The following is a 23,278-nucleotide window of genomic DNA, read 5'->3' as shown; positions in this document are numbered from 1 at the left end:
GCAGTTAAGTTCGCACGTTCCGCTTCTCGGCAGCCCGGGGTTCGCCGGTTCAGATCCCGGGTGCGGACATGACACCGCTTGGCAGCCATGCTGTGGTAGGCGTCCCACGTATAAACTAGAGGAAGATGGGCATGGATGTTAGCTCAGGGCCAGGCTTCCTCAGCAAAAAAAAAGAGGAGGACTGGCAGTAGTTAGCTCAGGGCTAATCTTCCTCAAAAAAAAAAAAAAAACAACAACAACAACAACAACAAAACTGGAGTAAATCCTGTCAAACTCTGCCACAGCTTTATCAACTAAGTTTATGTAATATTCTAAATCCTTTGTTGTCATTTCAACAATCTTCACAGCATCTTCACCAGGAGCAGATTCCATCTCAGGAAACCACTTTCTTTGCTCATCCATCAGAAGCAACTTCTCGTCACTAAAGATTTATCATGAGATTGCAGCAATTCACTTACATCTTCAGGCTTGACTTCTAATTCCAGTTTTCTTGCTATTTCTACCACATCTGCAGTAATTCTTCCACTGAAGTCTTGAGCCCCTCAAAGTCATCACAAGAGATGAAATCAATCTCTTAACGCATTATAATTAAAAATGTCAAGAATTAAAATAAAGATAGATGCCTAAAAGCTGCAAGAGAAAGCAATAAGTTACATACAAAGGAAACTCCATATGGCTATCAGCTGACTCAGCAGAAACTTTACAGACTAGAAGGGAGTGGTATGATATACGTAAAGTGCTAAAAGGAAAAAACCTACAGCCAAGAACACTGAACCCAGCAAAGTTATCATTCAGGATGGAAGGAGAAATAAAGAGTTTTCCAGGGACCTGCCCCATGGCTGACTGATTAAGTTCACACACTCTGCTTTGGCAGCCCCGAGTTTCACTTGTTTGGATCCTGGGTGTGGGCACGGCACTGCTCATCAAGCCATACTGAGGCAGCATCCCACATAGTACAACTAGAGGCACTCACAACCAGAATATAAAACTATGTACTGGGGGGTCTTGTGGAGAAAAGGAAGAAGAAGAAGAAAAAAGATTGGCAACAGTTGTTGGCTCAGGTGCCAATCTTAAAAAAAAAAAAAAAAAGTTTTCCAAATAAGCAAAAACTACAGGATTTCATCACTACTAAACTGGCCTTACAAACAATGTTAAAGGAACTTATGTAAGTGGAAAAGGCAATGCCACAAATAGGAATAATAAAATTATTAAAGAAAAAATATCATTAGTAAAGGCAAATATATAGTAAAGGTAGTGGATTAACCACCTGTAAAGCTAGAATGAAGGCCAAAAGACAGGCATACTAAAATTATCTATATCCATGATAAGAGGTTAAGGGATACACAAAAATAAAAGAGGTAAAATATGATATCCAAAACATAAAACATGGGGGGGGGGGGAAGAAGTGGAGTAAAAGTGTAGGGCTGTTATTAAGAGTTAAAATATAAGAGCCCATCAACCTAATATATGCCATTTACATAGGTTACTATATATGAACCCCATCTATATTCCTCAAAACAAAAACCTGTAACAAATATACAAAAAATAAAGAGAGAGGAACTCAAACATAACGTTAAAGGAAATCATCAAATCACCACAGATGAGAACAAGAGAGGAAGAACAGGGAAGAGCTACAAAAACATCCAGAAAAAAAGTAACAAAATGGCAATAAGTACAAACTGATCAGTAGTTACTTTAAGCGTAAATGGACTAAAAGCTCCAATCAAAAGACACAGGTTGGGGGCTGGCCCGGTGGCATAGTGGCTAAGTTCACATACTCTGCTTCACTGGCCCAGGGTTCACCGGTTTGCATCCCAGGCATGGACTTGCATATGGCTCTTCAAGCCATGCTGTGGTGGCACCTCACATACAAAATAGAGGAAGATTGGCACAGATGTTAGCTCAGTGACAATCTTCCTCAAGCAAAAAGAGGAAGATGGGCAACAGATGTTAGCTCAGGGCCAAACTTCCTCACACACACACACACACACACACACACACACACAAAGGTATAGGTTGGCAGAATGGGTAAAAAAACAAGACCCATATATGTGCTACATACAAGAGACACACTTCAGACCTAAAGACACTCACAAACTGAAAGTGAAGGGGTAGAAAAAGATATTCTGAAGAGAAATTTGGGGTATCAATACTTATACCAGACAAAAAATAGACTTTAAAACAAAGCCATAACAACAGACAGAAAAGGGCATTACATAATGATAAAGGGAAAAATTCAACACAAGGACATAACACTCATAACTATCTATGTGACCAACATAGGAGCACCTAAATAAATACTAACAGATGTAAAAGAAGAAATTGACAGTAAAATAATAATTGTGGGAGACTTAACACTCCACTAACATCAATGGATAGATCATTCAAACAGAAGGTCAATAAGGAAACATTGGCCTTCAATGACACATTAGACTAAAGGCACTTAGTAGATATATACAGAACATTCTATCCAATACCTGCAGAATACACATTCTTTTCAAATCCACATGCAAAATTCTCCAAGATAGATCACACAGTAGGCCACAAAACAAGTCTCAATAAATTTAAGAAGACTGAAATAATACCAAGCATCTTTTCTAACCACAGCAATATGAAAATAGAAATCAACTACAAGAGGAAAACTGGAAAAGCCACAAATAAGTGGAGATGAAACAAAATGCTGCTGAACAACTACTGGATCAATAAAGAAATCAAAAGAGAAATCAAAGAATCAAAAAATACATGGAGACAAATGAAAATATGCCCAAATTTATGGGATACAGTTAAAGTGGTACTAAGACAATACAGGCCCACCTTAAAAAAACAAGAAAAATTGTAAACAAACTATCTAAAAATACAGCTAAAAAAACTAGAAAAAGAAGAACAAATGAAGCCCCAAATCAATAGAAGGAAGGAAATAATAAAAATCAGAGTAGAAATAAATGAAACAGAAATTAAAAAGACAACAGAAAAGATCAATGAAACTAAGAGCTGATTCTTTGAAAAGATGAAATTGGCAAACCTGTAGCTAGACTCATCAAGAAGAAAAAGGAGAGTAGTCTCAAATAAATAAAATCAGAAACAAAAGAGGAGAAATTATAATGCACACAACAGAAACACACAGGATTATAAGAGAATACTACAAAAAGCTATATGCCAATGAATTGGATAATCTAGAGGAAATGGATAAATTCTCATAACCATATAACCTTCCAAAACTGAATCAAGAAGAAATAGAGAATCTGAATAGACTGATTACTAGTAAGGAAATCAAAACAGTAATAAAAAACCTCCTAAAAAAAAAAAAAGTCTTGGACCAGACAGCTTCCCTGGTAAATTCTACCAAACATTCAAAGAAAATTTAATGCCTATCCTTCTCAAATTCTTCCAAAAAATTGAAGAAGAGGGGACAACAACCCAATTAAAAAATGGGCAAAAGATCTGAACAGACATTTTTCCAAAGAAGATATACGGATAATCAACAGGCCCATGAAAAAAAGTTCAACATCACTAATTATTAGGGAAATGCAAATCAAAACTACAATGAGGTATCACCTCATGCCTATCAGAACGGCTATTATTAAAAGGAGAAGAAATAATAAGCGTTGGAGAGGATGTGGAGAAAAGGGAACGCTTATACACTGTTGGTGAGAATGCAAACTGGTACAGCCACCATGAAAAAAAGGATGAAGATTCCTCAAAAAATTAAGAACGGAACTACCATATAGGCCAGCTATTCCACTTCTGGATGTTATCCAAAGAATATGAAAACACTAATTCAAAAAGGTATTTGCACCCCTATGTTCATTGCAGCATTATTCACAATAGCCAAGACTTGGAAACAACCTAAGTGCCTGTCAAGGGATGAATGGATAAAGAACATGAAGTATATACATACAACGGAATACTACTCAGCCATAAGAAAATATTGCATTTATCTTTTTGTGACAACATGGATGCACCTTGAGGGCCTTATGCTAAGTGAAATAAGTCAGAGGGAAAAAGCCAAATACCATATGATTTCACTCATATGCGGAAGAGAAAAAAACAACAAACAAACACATTGACATAGAGAATAGATTGGTGGTTACCAAGGGGAAGGTGGGAGGGAGGAGGGCAAAAGGATTAAAAGGGCACATCCATACAGTGACAGACAGTAATTAGACTTTGGGTGGTGAACACGATCTAGTCTACACAGAAATCAGAGTATAATGCTGTATACATGAAACTTATATAATGTTATAAACCAATGTTACCTCAATAAAAACAATACATCAACCAAAAAAATGAATCATGATTAACTTAAAACACTTGGTTTATCAGAATACATCACGGTATAAGATTTGAAAAAACAAAAGCCCCATCACAAGTAACACTGAATATCACTAGACCATCCTTTCCTTGCCATGTTATGCAGCACAACTACTGATCAATTAACTATTTATTCAACTATTTATCCATCATTCAAAAACGTTTACCTGACCCTTATTGTGTGCCAAGTAATCTGTTAGTCGTGTTTGAGAATATTTGGCCTTATCATAAAATACTTTCAATATAGATATATAAAGGATACATACACATACTATGTACTCTGTGCCTATGTATGTCACATACTCACAGCGTGCAACTGGAAAGAACAGTTTTATAATCAGAAAACATCCGGTTAAATATATGTCTGTAACAGTTAAAATTTTTGATTTCCAGCAATAGTAATTGCTCCTTGCTAACTCATTCAAAAGGAAATTTATTATGAGAACATCAGTACCAGAGAATCCGTTCTGGAATTTGAAAGGTAAAGACCTGCCTTACTTTCAAAAAATTTTTAAATGCTATGTATTGTGCATAAATACCTATATATGTATAAAAAGAAACAAGTTTTTCATAGAAACAAAATTTCATTATAAGGTTGTCTTTGAAGGGAGGAAAATGGAACTGTTGAGGGGAATACAGGAGACATTTAAAGACAATTTATTTGTTTTAAAATGATCAAAAGTAAACATGTTCCTTTAGTGGCAGGTAGAAATAATTCATTTTTCTATAATATAATCCTACAGTAGGAGAGTCAAATGTTAATGAATCACTAAAAAGACTACACTTTATTTCATCAACAATGAAATTGATTAATATATTCTACTTGCATTCTCCCTGTTTGATTTACAACTTCAAAAGCTAACACATTGTTTTAAATCTCCAAAATGTTATTGGTAGGTTGACTAAATATTATGCATACTCCCAAGTATTTAAAGTAAGGGAAGGGGACACAGTTTAAATGAATACCAATCAACTGTGTTGTGTATAGTTTAATAATTCCTTTGGGAAATAAAGAGCAGGCCAATTTTCAAAGACAGTGAAACCTTTAAAGATACGTTAATTTCTTATAGTTGAAACATTTTTGTAAAACTAAGTAACAATCCGTAAAATGCGTATCCATTCGTTTATTCACTTACCTCAATATTTTTTCTTTTATATTCATTCAGAGCTTCAAGTTCCTGGATCCACTTCGAGTCCAGCAGAGGAGCGTGTTCAGTCATGTAGTCTACGTCTGCCTGAAGCTTTGCGTTAGCTTCTTCCCATTTTCCCTTTTGTTCCTCAACTTGTTTTAGTTGTTGAGACTTATCTTCAAGATGCCATCGTAATTCTATAATATCTCTCAAATAGGCCTCATGTTCTAGATGTACAATGATAAGAACAAAAGAAAATCTGATTTTAAAACAAAAGCTCCGGAAGGAAATCTTTTGATAATAATAGAAAAATAAAAAATATTTGTTTCAAAAGTTATTTTTGTGTGTATCTTCCTAAATTTAAAATAAGCTATTTTAGTATTGCATTATAAAATATATTGATTTCTTCATTCATTATTGAAGGGATTAAAATATATATTTTATAAGTTAATAATTAGTTTTATACAAATCCCATTTATTATAATCAATGTCGATACTGGGTTATATATAACCACTCTTTGTAATTCCAAAGTAAGAAAAATCACAAGAGTAGAGGCCTTCCAAAACCACCTAGAAATAAAATGATGAAATAGGAGTTACAAATATCAGAATGGACAAGGCAAAAGTGATTATTGTTTTCTGATGACATAATAATATAGCAAAACAAATAAAAAATCAACCGAAAATTATTACAATTGATAAGATAGCTCATATAAAATTAATACACAAAACAAATATTAATCTTTATAAATCAATTATGTTGAAAATAGAATAATCTCACAACAGCAAAATTAAAACAAACTAAAATGTATAAATCTAGCAATAACCATTTCCATTATTCTCTTTTTTCATTATTCTCTTTCTAATGAGCCAACATCTAGCTTTGCAAATCTTCTGAATTATAAATTTTTATTATCTTACCATTTTGTTATTGATTTCTCCTTCCTTTCTTTGTGTTTATTTTGCTTTTATTCTTCTAAATTCTAAACTCATATATTTCAATAATTATGAATCTCTCCTTTTTGATGTAACAAAAGCTACTGATTTCCCTTTAAGTAATGATTTAACTTTTTCTCACATATGTGAAGATAATTTTAATAATACTTTTAATGATTCATTCCTAATGTGTTCTGATTTCTTGAATACGTGCAGTGTTTGACACCATCACTTTCTTACTTTATCCTCACCAGTTAGACAGTAGTATTTTTGTTTTAAAAAGTCAGTCATTATTTTACTAAGTATTACTATTATTATCTCCATCATGGTCTTCTATTAGATATTCCTTATTTCTTCTCATTTTATACTCCATGCTTTTAAATATTTTACGTATATTTTCCTTCTATTTGTGTGGCTGTGATGTATTCCATGCAATTTATTCAAATTTTACAGCTAAATATTACTTTTCTCTTTTTATTCTCATAAACCATTTAACCAACCACTGAGTTAATTTTAAGTAATATATTTTTCATTTCCATTTTTGCTTTCTTTTAAAAATAGTCTCTTAGTCCTTGTTCTTATTTTCAAATTTGTCTCTTTTATTCCTTGAAACATATTAAGCACATTTATTTTATAATCTCATGTGTAATCCAATATCCAAAAACTTTTTGAGTAAAATTCTGCTGTCTGTTTCTACTGATTCACACTCATTGAATCTGGATCTTTGTGTGTTTTACAATATTTGATATTGAGCTACTCCTTATCTTGGAACTTCATCTGAGATAATTCCCTGGTGCCTAGATTGAAGTTTTAGTCTTCCAGAGAAAAATCTCTCTTTGCTCCTGCAGATTCCTGGCTTTACTACCAACCCACGGAACTTTTAAATGACATTCTCCATGTAACCATTTTCAGACAACAGACAGCAGAAATTTCACTCACAAACCTATTTAGGTCAGTACGCTACGAATTCTCAAGGAATATTGTTTGTTTTCCTCCATTGACTAAGTGAAACAAGCAACTTTCTTTGCTGTTGAATCTAAGCAACAGGTTTATTCACAATTCACATTTATGCTACGGATGGGGACCTTTCATGTCATGACTTCTAATTAACTTTGTCATTGGGTGAACCTTAGGCTTTATTTCCAGTCTCCTGTACCAAATAGATATATCAAAATGGGGACTTGAGGATATCAGGATTTCAGGGACTCCTTCAAATCTGAATCTGACATTGATGCCTTTGTTGTTGTTACATGCCATCAAGTTGGCTCTAACTCCTGGCAACCCTATGAATGAGTGGTATCCACAATGTCCTGTCCTCAACAGCCCTACTCAGCTTCTGTAGACTCATGCCAATGGGCTTCCTTTGTGGAATCAATCCATCTCATATTTGGTCTTCCTCTTTTCCTGCTGCCTTCTACCTTTCCCAGCATTATCGTCTTTTCCAAAGAATCCTGCCTTCTCATGATGTGCCCAAAGTAGGACAGCCTCAGTATTATCATTTTTGCCTCCAGCAATAGTTCAGACTTAATTGATGCCTGCTTATTGCCAAAAAACCCCATTCCACACTTAAATGTTAGTCTCAGGGCATTTCTTAATTTATTGAAAGTTTGCCAGGGTATTTTACATGATTTGTGAAAATCAAAATACATGACACAACTTGACAATTGGAAAAAGACCTTTGATATCCTTTGTTTCTTCTCTGATTTCATAGTAGAAATCATACTTGGGGATTTAATACCCTACTGTCAACAACTCAATGAACAACTATGCAGAAAATCAGAGACGGAAGACTTGAACAGCATTATCAAACAACTGGACCTAATTGATATTTATAGACACTCTACCCAACAATAGCTGAATATACATCAATTTTGACCACACGCAGAACATTCTCCAGATAGATAAAATGCTAGGCAATTTTTAGCGTAAATAATAATATGATTGAAAGAATTAAAAAATTTTTCTAAGCAGAAAAAAATTACATTAGAAATCAACAGAAAGAAATTTGTGAAGATCTCAAAATATTTACAAACTAAACAGCAACTTCTAAATAAATTATGGGCCCAAAAATAATCACTAGAGAATTTACAAAATATTTTTCAACTAAGTACAAAAGAACTCACAGCATATGAACATTTATGAAAAGCAACAAGTACAGGAAATTCATAGCTTTTAAATGCCTATTCCAGAAAAGAAGAAAAGTATCAAGTAAATAATCAAAGCTTTCATTTCATGAAAAGAGACATAGTGGGTTAAATTATTCCCAAAGCAAGCAAGAGAAAGGAACTCAGAAAAGAAATTGATTATATCAAAGCTGGAAAACAATGAAGAAAAGTAAAATTGACTTTTTTAAAAGATCAACAAAATTGACAAAACTTTTGGCAGACTAACCAAGAAAAAAAGAGAAAGTAGAAATTACTAAAATCAAGAATGAAAAAAATGTCATCTCTATTGCTATTAGAGAAATTAAAGTAATTATAAGAGAATATTATGAATTAGTTTATGCTGACAAATGAGACAAGTGAAATGACATGGACAAATTCTTCAGAAGACACAAATTATCAAACCTGACTCCAGAAGAAATAGAAAACAGGAGAAATCTAAAACCAGTAAAGAAACTGAATTAGCTATTAAGAATATGCTGACAGCTTTGGACCTACACAAATGCACATGGATAGAAAACTCATTAACTGGGACCTGGATAGAAAAAGAATGACCTAAAGGAAATAAAAATCCCAAACTTGAAATATATGAATATTTAGGGATTAAAACTTTAGCTAAGAAATTAATATGATAACTGGTCTAGAACCAGTAAAACCCATAGGATCCTAGTAGAGTCAAAAAAGCAGCCAAAAGGGGCTGGCCCCGTGGCCGAGTGGTTAAGTTCGCGTGCTCTGCTGCAGGCGGCCCAGTGTTTCGTTGGTTCGAATCCTGGGTGCGGACATGGCACTGCTCATCAAACCACAGTGAGGGGTGTCCCACATGCCGCAACTAGAAGGACCCACAACGAAGAATATACAACTATGTACTGGGGGGCTTTGGGGAGAAAAAGGAAAAATATAAAATCTTTAAAAAAAAAAAAAAGCAGCCAAAGGTTTACTGATTTCTATAGAAAATAATAACAAATGAAGATGAGATCACTATAAAATGTGTAGAAACCATAGTAAAAACAACTCAGTATCAGGGAGGGTCATCTGAAGCAAGATAAGAGAGATTCACTTGTTGTTTACTATCTTCCCCCTTGGGATAGAAATATGTTCTTGTCACATAGATTCTTGGTTTGGACGTGTCACTTATTTTGACTTGAGAATATGAGTAAAAGTGAAAGTATGCCAGTCTCTAGCTAACACCTTGAGGCGCATCCTATGTTTCGACTCACTCTTTTGTACTTTTGTCATTTGCCATGTGAAAACCATACCCCTGGGAGGTGCTCGCCAAAGAGGATAAGAGACACATGAAGCCAACCTGAACCCAACAGTCTTGAGCCAAGCCCATTGGATCTGCAGCCTCCCTAGCCCACCCACAGACTCATGAGTGAAAAAAAAATGCTAGTGTAAGCCATTGAGTTCCAAGTGATTTGTTACAAAGCATTATTGTAGTAATGACTGATTAATTCACATAACAAAACAATGTAAAACAAAACAAAATTAGAAGATTTAACATTCTATTAATTCCTGAGATCTTCCTCCATAGTAAAGGTACTCTTTCAGCATTTATATGGGACCCAATTATCTTCACACTTCATCCTTTCTGAAAGGTCAAGGCCAAAACACTCTCCCACACTTATTTTCACCAGTCTTACATTCATGTTCTTTCCAACTCCTTGACCACTATTCCATCCCTTTTGCCACTTTTCATCTATACTTCAGGCCATTTCTCCTTCAAAGTGATTTGCCCCTATCTCTCCCATATTAAGATTGTAATACAGCAGCTCCCCAAATTAGGTCAACATACCATTCAAATCCATTCATAAACCATGGCTGTGATTTTTTTTCTGTTCCGTTATATGGTCATAGGGAAGGGCCCATGGAGCCATAAATGTACGTCAAGGGAAAGACAGGGTATCTACAGAAGCAGGCACAATGGGAATACCAGGGGAATCTGAGTCAGTTTATTTGAGCCTTCAGATGCTTATGTAACATATGTACTGTTTTATTTTATAAGGAAACATCATTATGCACATCCAATTTTATACTTTGTAGGATCATATAGCAGCCTGTTCACGATGAAAAACTTATTTCTGGTTATCTTTTTTAGTAGGGAAAGAAGAAGCAGTGGTTAGATGATTGGCTGCCTATTGGGTGCAAAGGGCTGTCATTTTGGGGAGGGGGATGCAGAGCCTAAGCAGAAAGGAAGGTAGTCAGGGGTATAAATATCCCAGCCTCATTCTTCTCCATTATCTCCCATGGTCCCTTGCCACTCACTGATTCCCATTGGTTGAACCCAGCAGAAAGAGAAAGTGCAAAACGTATCTTTGATGCTGCCTGTTATGAATCAGCCTCATGGGCCACAAAACAAAAGATACAAGAGTGGTTAGGGGGTGGATGGATCTGGAGAAGTAACCATAAGATATCTAGAAAGAAGTGAATTTCCTTAATTTTAGCTAAAAAAAATTTTCTAAACTTCTACATACGACATACTTAATATTAAGGCTGTTAATGAGATTAAAAGTTTTTCCTGTCACATATCATATGCTAGAGATTTTTGACAATCTAAAGATTCTAAAAATATATAATTCTATAATTTGTAAAGAAATTCATGAAATTTAGAGATTGTATGCTAAATATATCAATATAATGGCAGTATATTCCTGAAAGCACATTACTTTTCAAGAATATGTTACAAAAAGAAGGCATTTAAGTTAAGAAATATATAGTAATAATGAATTTAAATTTCAGTGCATGCGTTAGCTATTTAAATTAAAGCAGATGAACATAAATTTCAGTTAAGTAGAGTCTTAATAGTATTGAATAAAAGACAACCCAAGCAATAAATTATCACTAATTATAAGACTGTATTCCATCATTCAAAATGCATTTATTAGGCACCTAGAATGTGCATGCACATATCTCAATTTAATTTTTGGTAATTCCTTAAGTAGAACTCCACCTAGACCCAAAACTATAATATCTAAGCACTCTTATAAAGGGTATATGAAATTATATACAGATTGATCACTAAAACTTAAATAAAATCAGCCCTCAACATTGACTTTTCTATTACTACTGACAAGGAAGGGCCTCCCAAACAGTCAGGAAAATTGCAGATGACTCCTTGTGGATGTGAATACGAATCTGCTCAAGAATCTGCTGGGATCCAGAATCTCCCAGGATGCCTATTCTGACCCTATTGTAGCCTCAATTGTCTCAAAACACCAATATATATGCATGTATGTATTTACAAATTACATACCTATGCTACTGTATCAGTGGAGTATGTACATCATAAACTATATTCAAAAACCTTGTGAATCAGAGCTCACTCCAAGCCTGAATTATTTATTTTTATAAACAGCTGTAGACACCAAATAGTTTAGAAAAAACATTACTTTAAAGTGTTGGTAGAAAAAGGTCTAGTCTTACCTGAGTTCAGAGTGATTTTTGCATAATTTTTACAGCTAACTCTTTCATAAAGGGTAACAAAGAGCATAGACAAAGGCTGGATTAAATTCATTCCCAGCCTAGGCTCTGGGCTCATCCCTGCTTCCAGAGTTTTGCTCCAGAAAGCAGCAGACAAATGGAGAGTTCAAGCTGTGAGCCCAGTGTTACTTTAAAAGGAGGAAGCAGCCATTGGACCTACATTCAATTTTTTTTTATTAAAATAACATAATTCAGGAACTATCAGATAACTGTATCTTGTCAGATGCAACAAAAAAAATTAAAACCCAAATCATCTAGAAAAAAATTAGAAAAAGAATAAAATTTAAAAATATAAATAAGAGTTCTGGTGTTTTCTTGCAACTCCCTGAAATGTGTATACTCCACTTTGGAGACTACAGTTTTTAGAAGACTTAGAATATTATAACAAAGGTGTATGTATGGGTTCAGCTTGACACATAATTTAAATTAATGGCCATTGTCCCAGAGTAATAATTAATAACTCTTCTTTTTCTCTCAAAGGTGTCTTGATTTAAATAGGTTATATGGGCACCCTAATATAACCCATTTATAAAATGCGTGAAGCCCGAATTAAAATTTTTACCCTATGAGAGTGCAAAAACTTCCAGAATCAGGTAGTCAGGCGTGTTTGATAGGCACAGTGTTTGGAGAATAAAAAGTCCAATACCTTTTGATTGTTTGGTACTTTACCACAGGTCCCTGACTCTGAAGTCTAAAAGATAACATTTCCTTATTAAACATTTGTTAACTGCATGACTCTTGGAAACATCTTAAGTTTCATTACCTGCCAAAGTTCCCAAAGAAAACTTACCATTGAATTCTCAAAAGCAGATTCATGTGGTTCCCAAAACATCACTTAGAACTCTTATGATTTCCTAGTTTTAAAAATGTGGCTAATGACATCAACGGGCAATCACTTTAAATTCCTAAATTTCTAGTAACTGAAATACTGTAGTCAGTTACAGGAAATATTTGCCAAATGTTTGCATGCTCCTTGGGTGCCATAAATCTCATGGAGTTTCCAACAAATACCGAGTGACAGCAGGTCCGGGTTTGCTCACTGCAGTCCCCGTTTATGTCTGCAAGCTCAGCATTATCACTTACAGCATGTGTCAAAAGTGCACTGGATGCAAAGTAGTATTTTACATTCATTCTAAACAGAGGTAATTTTTTTATTCAGAGCTTCAATTGATTATCCACGCCTCTCAAACAAAGTAAATGGCAATATGAAAAATCCTTATTATTACCTTTCTGCACAGCTAACGGGATTTCTTGAAGTTTCCAGATTGACCAAGAATCAATTTTCATGTTAATCTTTTTCCTTCTTGATCTGTGTCGTTTTAAAGCTTCTTCAGCTTCTGCACGGTCAGTTTCAAGACTTTTAATGAGATGGATGGCCTCTGAGAGCAATGTTTCCATTTCCTGCTTTAATTCTGGACACTTTTCATCTTAAAATAGGAACAGTATTTACATTTGTTAATGAATGAGCCTACAAACCAGGGGGCAGGAACATGGGTACTAGCTGTAGCGCTATTCTTTTTACTATATACATATTTAATAAAAGAATTTTAGAAAAATGAATTAGCCTTTTAAAGACAGTTTTATTATAATACAGTCATATTGATTATAACCTTTGAAGAAAGATTTTAAACAAATATTTTTAAAGTAATTAGAATAGCTAAATCTCAACCAATATCTTCATGCATAATATCATTTTATCTGAAGGAAAAAAATATGTTCTATTCAGAAGCTGTGTTATAGAGTTTTATTTTTAAATTATGCTTGTGTTTCCCTCCCATTCTATGAGAAAAGCAAATCATAATGATTGCATCAGATAAATATTGAAAAATCCTCAGATGATTCCTAGAAACAAGATGCAAAGGATTGTGTCTTATCAGAAAATAACATCCCTAGTTAGCCTTGCTTGAAATTCATTGTTGTTTCCAGATGCTATTTATTCAGTTATAATACAAATTAACTCCTTTATTGAGAGATATTTGTGATTCCTGGTTCACAGATCTGGAATGATATGGTTTAATGTTAACAAAATGATTAACATGGGTATTCATTCATCTATTTATGCAAAAACGGGGAGTGAGCACCTTATGTTGTAGGCAATGTGCTTTCTCCCTGGAGATAGATCAGTAAGGAAGACCGATATGGGCCCCACCACGGTGAGACTTGTAAACTGACTTTTGCCAAAATGTAACACGACAAGAAGACACAAACAAACACAGGGTCAAGAAAGGTAAAACCCCCAAAGAGCTGAGGCTGGAGGAAAAACAGCAAAAGTGGATCAAGAAGAAAGACAACTGAAAGACCTTTGTTTTGTTTTGCCTTTGGACAGTAAAGACAATGACTTTCTGCTAGAAGCTAAGTATTACATAATGGTTAAAAGAGCAAGCTTAGCTGTCGCATACTTTGGTCAAAGAAATTCAGTATGCTGCCTGAAAAGAATTCTTAAGAAACAGGTTTCCCTATTGTAATGCATAAAAATTATCTTTTTCTGGTTTGGTCCTTTATTTGGTCTCTGATTATTTGGTCTATTGTCTTCTTTTATTCAAATTCCACCACATCCTGAACACTTCATATTCTTAATTGTCTGTTTCTTAATGACACGCACACATTGAACATGCTGTTCTCCAGCTAACTTATGATCCATTCAATTTATATAACAAGATCTCAGTCTGGAACACACAATGAAGTCAATATCACTTAAAATTAAAGCACTTCTGATTGGATATACATGTGTTTTAACAAAGATATCCATTATGTTCGTACGAGACTTCTTTTATACTGTTTCTATGATAGGATTCTAAAATAAACGCTGTGTATATAATTTGGGGGGCCTCCAACTCATTGTATTTAATATCTCTCTCGATTTTTTTCCAGAATACCATCTCAATTAGTTTTACCGTTTCACACTAAGTCAGCAACCACTTTCAAATTTTTTTAGCATAAATACTTAATTACAATAAATTTTCCTCATCCTGATACTGTCTTGTATTTTAGAGTCAAATGTATATATTTATAATAAACATAATTGTAGTTAATGTAACTGTTATTGTGCCCATTAATATATTAATTTTTTCTTCTGGCATTTATCTGAAAAATTAAGAAGTAATGAATGAGGTTTTCTTCTTCCTTGTAGACATAAATTGTGAAAAGGACAATAAAAACAGAGCCTCACTATGAATGACAACTTTGAATAACAAAATATTCATGCTTTCAAAAAGTCTTGAGTTTATTAGTTATCTTTCACTAAAGGAAGGTGTTTAACAAATTTTTGTGGCGAGGAGAGGAGAAGGTGTTTAACATAACATCAAGAATATATTCAAATACGGTGAGGTAATTTTAACACAAATTTTATACCAGTATATAAATTAGCTTACATTTTGTAAATTGTGACAAGAATACTAATCTTTATTTATATATCTGGTAGAGCTATGATGTCCAATATTGTAGCCATGAACCACATGTCACCATTTACATTTAAATGTAAGTTAAAGTTAAACTTTAAAAGTTAAACTCTTCATTCTCATTTGCCACATTTTAAGTACTCAACAGCTGTATGTGGCTAGTAGCTAGTGCATCAGACAGTGCAGATACAGAACACTTTGATTATCACAGAAAGTTCTACTGGACAGAACTGAACAATAGTTAGCTTTTTGAGAGGTAGGTAGGGATCATTATATAGTCAGGACCTAGAGAAGCACATGGTGTATAACAGTGATTAATAAAAACTCGTTGAATAAATGTTTAACCAAATAATATAGACGGTTCTTTCCTCTATTAGACACTCATAAGCATTATAAAACTATTTAATGTAATTACTGTGAAAATTAGAAATATATTATATGAAAAGTCAATGAGTTTTTAAATACAATTACACTTGTCTAAGTATGAGGTACAACTCTACCTCTCTCTTCTTCTGGTTTGACTTCTTTCGCTGGTGTAACAATACCCCAGTCTTCTCTCAGGTCTTTTGTGGAAGCAGCGCTGCTCCTGTGTAACGGGAAAGAAGAAACCAATCAATAACGGAGGACCATACTTAAAGTTAGTAAAACAAATTTTAGGTGATGCTCTTACATTGAATTTTAAATGTTTGTGGTGAAGCTTACTATATATGTTAATTCTACTATATAGGAGATTAATATAGCAAAATTCTAATAGGTAAAGAGCTTTATATTTTACGGTAAATTAATAGAAATTTAAAATTTGTTACCAATGACCTAAAAATTTCTGAGAGGATATTAAAGCAGTATTTTTTTTTAAATAAAAGTGGTCATTCCTAGAGAGCTTTGCCACCAGAAAAACAAAGTTTATTGAAAATAATTTGAATGAGCTATTGCTCTAATTTCGGTTTAGCAGTTTCTGGGAAACCAAAATAAATTAAGAGGGGCAAAATACTATTTCAGATTTGAAGTTAATAAAGTTTTTAGAAAAATGTCCAAATTAAAACGTTATTTCTTTTCTAAAGAATCTTTCTAGCTAAAGTTCTTTATGTTGAATCATGAAATAGTTTTCATTATTTCTCTAGTCCAATTCTTGAATCCTACAGTGATTTCTACTGAATTTAAAAAGAATTATTTTTCCTCTGATAAAAGTTATAAGAAAATCAGCATCAACAACAAAACAGGGAGTTTCATTTTTATTAAGTTTTATTATGTTTTCTTATTAAAGAAGAGTTAGAAATTACAAATTAAAGAAAGTTGTATACACACCAAAAATCATAAAAAATATAAAATAATCCACATTAATTCACTCTTTTCAGATATAATATAAAATTCTAGTGATATTTCAATTTTTATAAAAATAAGGTCATAAAATTTTGTGCTGCTTTAGTTACATGACTTTGTTTCCTTTGTATTTGACTACCATTTGATATTGCCATTTAATATTTCATATTATTTGTCTAATTGCTATTCTACAACTTAGGTAAGCCTATCTATTCTGAGGTGAGGGAAATAATCATATTTTCTTCCTTTAGTTTTAATTGTATTATTAAATATCTTTGTTGAATAATGTAATGTATTTTTTCTTGTTTGTTTGCTTTTAAAAAGAGAAAACTAATTTTCCCAGCATCCATTGTGAAATAATGCTCTCCCCACTGACTTGTAATGTCAATTACATGATATAGTAAATTATTATACATAATTAGATCTATTTTTGTGTATTGTACTCTAAAATTCAGTTAATTTTTGGACCAGTATAATTCTGTTTTAATTGTTATATTTTTTTATTGAGGCAAAAGTCACATAACATAAAATTAACGATTTGGAACTGTAAACTTTAATGGCATTGAGTATGCTCAATGTTGTACACTCATCATCCCCAGCTAGTTCCAAATATTTTCATCATCTCAAAAGAACATCCTCCATTTATTAAGTAATGTCTCTCCTTTCCCTCTCCTACTAGCCACTGGTAACAACTAATTTGCTTCCTATCTCTGTGGAATTACCTACTATGGATATGTCATATGAATGGAATCATACAATAATGATCTTTTGTGTCTCACTTCCTTAACTTAGCATAATAGTTTAGAAGCTTATCTATGTTGTAGCATGTATCAGAACTTCATTACTTTTTACGGTTGAATAATATTCCATTGGATAGATAAACCACACTTTGTCTATTAGTCCTTTGAAGGAATGAGGTTGTTTCCACCTTTGGGCTATTGTGAATACTGAAAATATGAACATTTGTATACAAGTTTTTCCTTGAACATCTGTTTTGAAATCTTTTGGGACCAGCCCAGTGGTGTAGTGGTTAAGTTCTTGCACTCCACTTTGGCAGCCTGGTGTTTGCGGGTTCGGATCCCAGGCACAGACCTAGTACCACTCATCAAGCCACACTGTGGTGGCATTGAGGATAAAATAGAAGAAGAACGGCACAGATGTTAGCTCAGTGAGAATCTTCCTCAAGCAAAAAGAGGAAGATTGGCAACAGATGTTAGCTCAGGGCCAATCTTCCTTACAAAAAAAAACCAACAACAACAAAGAAGTGTTTCATGTATATCCTTTGAAGTGGAATTTCTAGGTCATATGATAATCCTAGGTTTAACTTTTTGAGGAATCACCAAACTGTTTTTCACAGTAGCTGAACAATTTCGCATTTCCACTAGCAATGTATGAGGGTTCCAATGTTGAATAAAAGTGGCAAGATTGGTCATCTTATCTCATTCCTGATCCTAGGTTGAAAACTTTCAGTCTTCACCACTTACTATAATGTCAGTCAAGGGTTTTTCATAAGTGTCTTTTATCACATTTTGGAAGTTCCCTTTCAAGCCCAGTTTTTTGAGTGTTTTCCATTATGAAAAGGTGTTAGATTTTGCCACATGCTTTCCACAAAAATTGAGATGTTCACATAGGTTTCTTCCCTTCATTTTATTCCTGCAATGTGTCACATTATTGGTTTATGTATGTTGAACCACCCTTACATTTTTGGGACAAATCTTACTTGGTCATGATATATAATTCTATTAATATGTTTCTGGATTCAGGTTGCTAGTATTTTGTTGAGGATTTGTGTATCTATACTCATACAGTCATTGGTCTACATTTTCTTTTCTTGTGATGTCTCTATCTGGCTTTAGAATCAGGGTAATGCTGCCCTCATAGAATGAGTTAGGAAGTGTTCCCTTCTCTTCTACTTTTAGAAAGAATTTGAGAAGGATTGGTATTAATCCTTATTTAAATGTTTAGTAGGATTCACCAGTGAAGATATCTAGTCTTGGGTTTTTCTTGGTTCGGAGATATTTGATTACTGATTCAATCTCTTTAATTGTTACAGATCTGTTTAGATTTTCTAATTCTTCCTGAGTCTGTTTTAGTAGTTAACGTGTTTCTAGGAATTTGTCTATTTCATCTTGGTTTTCTAATTTGTTGGCATACAACTGTTCATAGTATTATCTTATAATCCCTTTTATTTCTGTAAGGTATGTAGTAGTGTCCCCAATTTTTTAAATGATTTTAGTAATTTGAGTCTTCTCTTTTTTTTGTCAGTCTAGCTAAATATTTATGAATTTAGTCAATCTTTTCAAAGAAACAACTTTTGTTGATTCACTGATTCCATTTATTGTTTTTTTACTCTTTATTTCACTTATCTCTGCTCTAATCTTTATTATTTCTTTTCTTTTGCTAGTTTTAGCACACTCATTATTTTCTAGTTCTGTAAGGTATGAAGTTAAGTTACTGGATATGGGATCTTATTTTTTACGTAAGCATTATGGCTATAAATTTCCCTGTGAGAACTTCTTTTGCTGCATTCCATAAGTTTTGGCACATTGTATTTCCATTTCATTTATCTCAAAGTATGTTCTAATTTCTCCTATGATTACTGCTTTGACTCATTGGGTTTTATTAAATTGTATTGTTTAATTTCTACATATTCATATGAATTTTCTAGGCTTCCTTCTGTTGTTGATTTTTAATTTCATTCCACTGGTCAGAGAAGACACTTTGTATGATTTCAATCTTTTTAATTTTATTGATATTTGTTTTGTGGCTTAACATATGCTCTATCCTAAAGAATGTTCCATGTGAATGTGAAAAAAATTTGTTTTCTACTGTTGTTGAGCGGAGTGTACTATATAAGTCAGTTAGGTCTAGATGATTCTAGTGCTGATCAAATCTATTTCCTTATTGATTTTCTGTTTGGTTCTTTTATCCATTATTGAAAGTGGGGGTCCTGAATCCTCAAACTCATATTATAGAATTGTTTATTTCTCCCTTAAATTCTGTCAGTTTATACTTCATGTATTTTGAGGTTACATTGTTTGGTGTGTATATGTTTATAATTGTTATATCTTCTTGAGTGAGTGACCTTTTTATCAAGATACCAAGTATTCTTTGTCTCTTTCAATATGTTTTGATGTAAAGTCTATTTTGTATGATATTAGCTCTCCTTTGGTTACTATTTTCATGGAACATATTTTTCATCCTTTCACTTTCAACCTACTTGTGTCTTTGGATCTCAAGTGAGTCTCTTAGAGACAGCATATAGTTGGATCGTATTTTTATCCATTCTACCACTCTCTACCTTTTAAATAGGACAGTTTAAGCCATTTTCATGTACAATAATTACTGATGAAGAGAGGAGTTACTTGTGCCATTTTGCTACTTGTTTTCTATATTACTTACTTGTTTTTCACTCTTTAATTTCTCCGTGACTGCTTTCTTTTGTCTCTAGTTAATTTTTTTCTAGTGTATTATTTTAGTTTCCCTCTTATTGGATTTCAGTATTTTTCATAGAATTTTTCTTAGTGGTTCCCTGAGGATTATAACAAACATCTTAACTTCATAAACATTAAGTTTGAATTTAAATCATTATAGTTTCAATAGTATTAAAAAATCCTGTTCCTTTACAGCTCTGCTCCCTCCTTTATGTTGTCATTTTCACAAATTTACACATTTATACAGTGTGTACCCATTAATATAGATTTATAATTTTAGTTTCCTCCATTTTTTGAATTATGTAGGAAAATAAAAGAGATACAAAATAAAAATGAAATTATACTGACTTTTTAATTTATCTTTGTAGTTACCTTTCTTGTTGTTCTTTATTTTTTCATATGGCTTCAAGTTACTGTCTAGTGTCCTTTCATTTCTTCCTGAAGGATTACTTTTAGAATTTCTCATAGGACAGCTCTGCTAGTTTTGGGGTTTTTTGTTTTTGTTTTATTGAGGAACACTGGTCCTAAGCTAACATCTGTGCCAATCTTCCCCTATTTTGTATGTGGATCACTGCCACAGCATGGCTTGATGAGTGGTGTAGGTCTACACCTGGGATCTGAATCTGTGAATCCCAGGCTGCCAAAGCAGAGTGCATGAACTTAACCACTACACCACTGGGCTGGCCCAGGTCTGCCAGATTTTGAAGACCTGAAGTCTCTCAGTTTTTGTTTATCTGGGAATATCTTAATTTCTCTTTTAGTTTTGGAGGACAACTTTGCAGGATTCAGAATTCTTGTTCAACAGAATTTCTTTCTTCCGGCACTTTAAATATGCACTTCCACTGCCTCTGGCCTCCATAATTTCTGATAAGAAATTGACTGTTAATTTTATTGAGGATGCCTTGTACATGATAAGTCCCTTTTCTCCTGCTACTTTCAAGATACTATCTTTGTCCCAGGCTTTCAACAGCTTGACTATAATGTGTCTTGGTGTAGATCTCTGAGTTTGTTCTGCTTGGAGTTCATTGACTTTAGTGGAAGTAAAGATTCATGTCCTTCATCAAATTTGGGCAGTTTTCAGCCAATGTTTTTTCTAATACTCTTTCTTCCCTTTTTGCTCTCTCCTGTCATTCTTGGACTCCTATTATGGGTATATCTGTATTCTTGATGGTAACCCTCAGGTCTATTAGGGTCCATTCATTTTTCTTCATTCTTTTGTCTTTCTGCTTCTCAGCCTGATTGATCTCGATTGACTACCTTCAAGTTCACTGATTCTTTCTCTGTCTGCTCAAATCTGTTGGTGAACATCTCTAGTTAGTTTTCATTTCAGTTATTGTACTTTTCAGCTTCAGAATGTTTGTATGGTTCATTTTTATAATTTATTTCTCTTTATTGATATTCTATATTTGTTGAGACATTAGTCTCCCAGTTTTGTTTTGTTCTTTGTCCATGGTTCCCTCTATCTCTCGAGAATATTGAAGACAGTTGATTTAAAGTCTTTGTCCAATACGTCTAATATTTGGGCTTCCTCAAGGGCCAGTTTTTATTAATTTCTTTTTTTTTCTTCTTAATAAGACAAACTTTCTTTTTTTCTTTGCCTATCTCATAATTTTTGTAGGAAACTGGATATTTTAAACATGTTAATGTGAAATGGAAATAAGATCACAGTCTCTCTATTGGGTTTGTTGTTGATGTTTGTTGTGGGTTGCTGTTATTTAGTGACTTTTCTAAACATTTTTTATAATATCTGTATTCTTTGTCAGCGTCAGTGGCCACTGAAGTAAGTGTTTCATTAGCTTACTGGTGAACTTGTGTTTTGTTCAAGTTACTTTAAATACCTGAGCCAGAAAAAAGGAAAAAAAATACTCTCCTAATCTTGGCAGATTGGATCTGTGTTAGAGTACTCCTTCAATGCTTATCCAGGTTGTTTACAACTCTGCCTCTACCTTCAATTATTGCCTGTGCAGAGCCTAAAGGTTGGCCAGAGGTGAAAGATTATGGTCTTCTTGATCTTTCCTGAGCGTGTGTCCTGCACTGGTCATCTGTGTGGACTTCTTGCTTCTCTACTATACGTGACAGCTTTAAAAAACATTATTCCCTTGTATCTCTTTTTCTGACTTCATCTTTCCCAGGCATTTTGGTCTGTCTAATGCTTATCCTACCTGTTAATCCACGGCCTCAGACACTGGTGGAAAGTATATGCCTTTAAATGCTTTCAGCAAACACTGCCTGGAAGTAGCTCCAGCTCTGTGTTTGCTCCAATTCAGGCAAAATAAAGACAAGCCTTTATGCCAGTCCTTCAGGGAGTCGTCAGACAAGCTAAAACACTGAACTATAATTGTTTGAGAATAAGGTCTGTAGTGTTCCCTCCAACCCTAGCAATCTGTACCATAAGTGCAGGCTGCTCCCTCCATGGCCACCACTGGTCTGGGGGCTGGAAAATGGTAAGTAGGCAATTTAAAATGCCACAGTGCTCTCTTAACGCAATGCAGCAGACTCTTTCTTCATTAACTTTTCCTCTACTTGTAAGTTTTAAACTAGATTCCAGATATCTGCAAAAGTTGATTCTGACCCATTTTTGCCAACTTTATAGTTGTTTTTGTGGTGAGATACAGCCCAGGAGATCCCTATTCTGCCATTTTTGATGACGTCCAATTCTTAAATTTTTAAAAAGACATTTCAAATCTATTGTGAAAAATTCAGCTTTCAGATTCTGTTCCTTTTGAAATAAAACGTATCTATAGCAGATTAGTCATCAAAATTTGAACATAAAAAACATTTTAAAAGTATGAAAAGTTCTTACCATTCTTCAAAAGAAGTTTCAATCTGTAAAAATAAAAGATCTTTGTAAAAATAAAGTTTTAAACATCTTGAAAAACAATAGCAATCTTAACATACACTTTAACTCACTGATAAAACTTTAAATACTCCACTGCACATACCCCATTATATTTTCTGTCAGATCACACTCTCTGTTGTTTCTAAAGCAGCTATAGACTTCTCCTACCTATTCCCATCCTTTTATTATTATTTTCACCTAACTGTTCTCAGCTTTCATCTGTGTTTCTAAATCTTACCTTTTTAACAAGGGTCAGTTCAAATTCCACTTA

The 23,278-nt window shown here is 33.7% G+C and overlaps 1 protein-coding gene across 1 annotated transcript in view; it reads right to left on the bottom strand.

Annotated features, from left to right (window-relative positions):
* CCDC178 (coiled-coil domain containing 178) overlaps positions 1 to 23,278 on the bottom strand; it is a 351,357-nt gene that overhangs the window by 300,735 nt on the left and 27,344 nt on the right. The window contains exons 4-7 of the mRNA XM_070514525.1: positions 22,972 to 22,994; positions 15,915 to 16,000; positions 13,243 to 13,443; positions 5,448 to 5,668 (exon numbers count right to left, since the gene is read on the bottom strand). Coding sequence (XP_070370626.1) covers positions 5,448 to 5,668; positions 13,243 to 13,443; positions 15,915 to 16,000; positions 22,972 to 22,994 — 531 coding nt within the window. The remainder of the gene's footprint in view (positions 1 to 5,447; positions 5,669 to 13,242; positions 13,444 to 15,914; positions 16,001 to 22,971; positions 22,995 to 23,278) is intronic.

The sequence above is a fragment of the Equus asinus genome, chromosome 7, assembly GCF_041296235.1.
Source record: "Equus asinus isolate D_3611 breed Donkey chromosome 7, EquAss-T2T_v2, whole genome shotgun sequence".
Classification (NCBI taxonomy): Eukaryota; Metazoa; Chordata; class Mammalia; order Perissodactyla; family Equidae; genus Equus; species Equus asinus.
The sequence above is the reverse complement of the archived record's forward strand: the minus strand, read 5'-3'. Positions and strand labels throughout refer to the sequence as shown.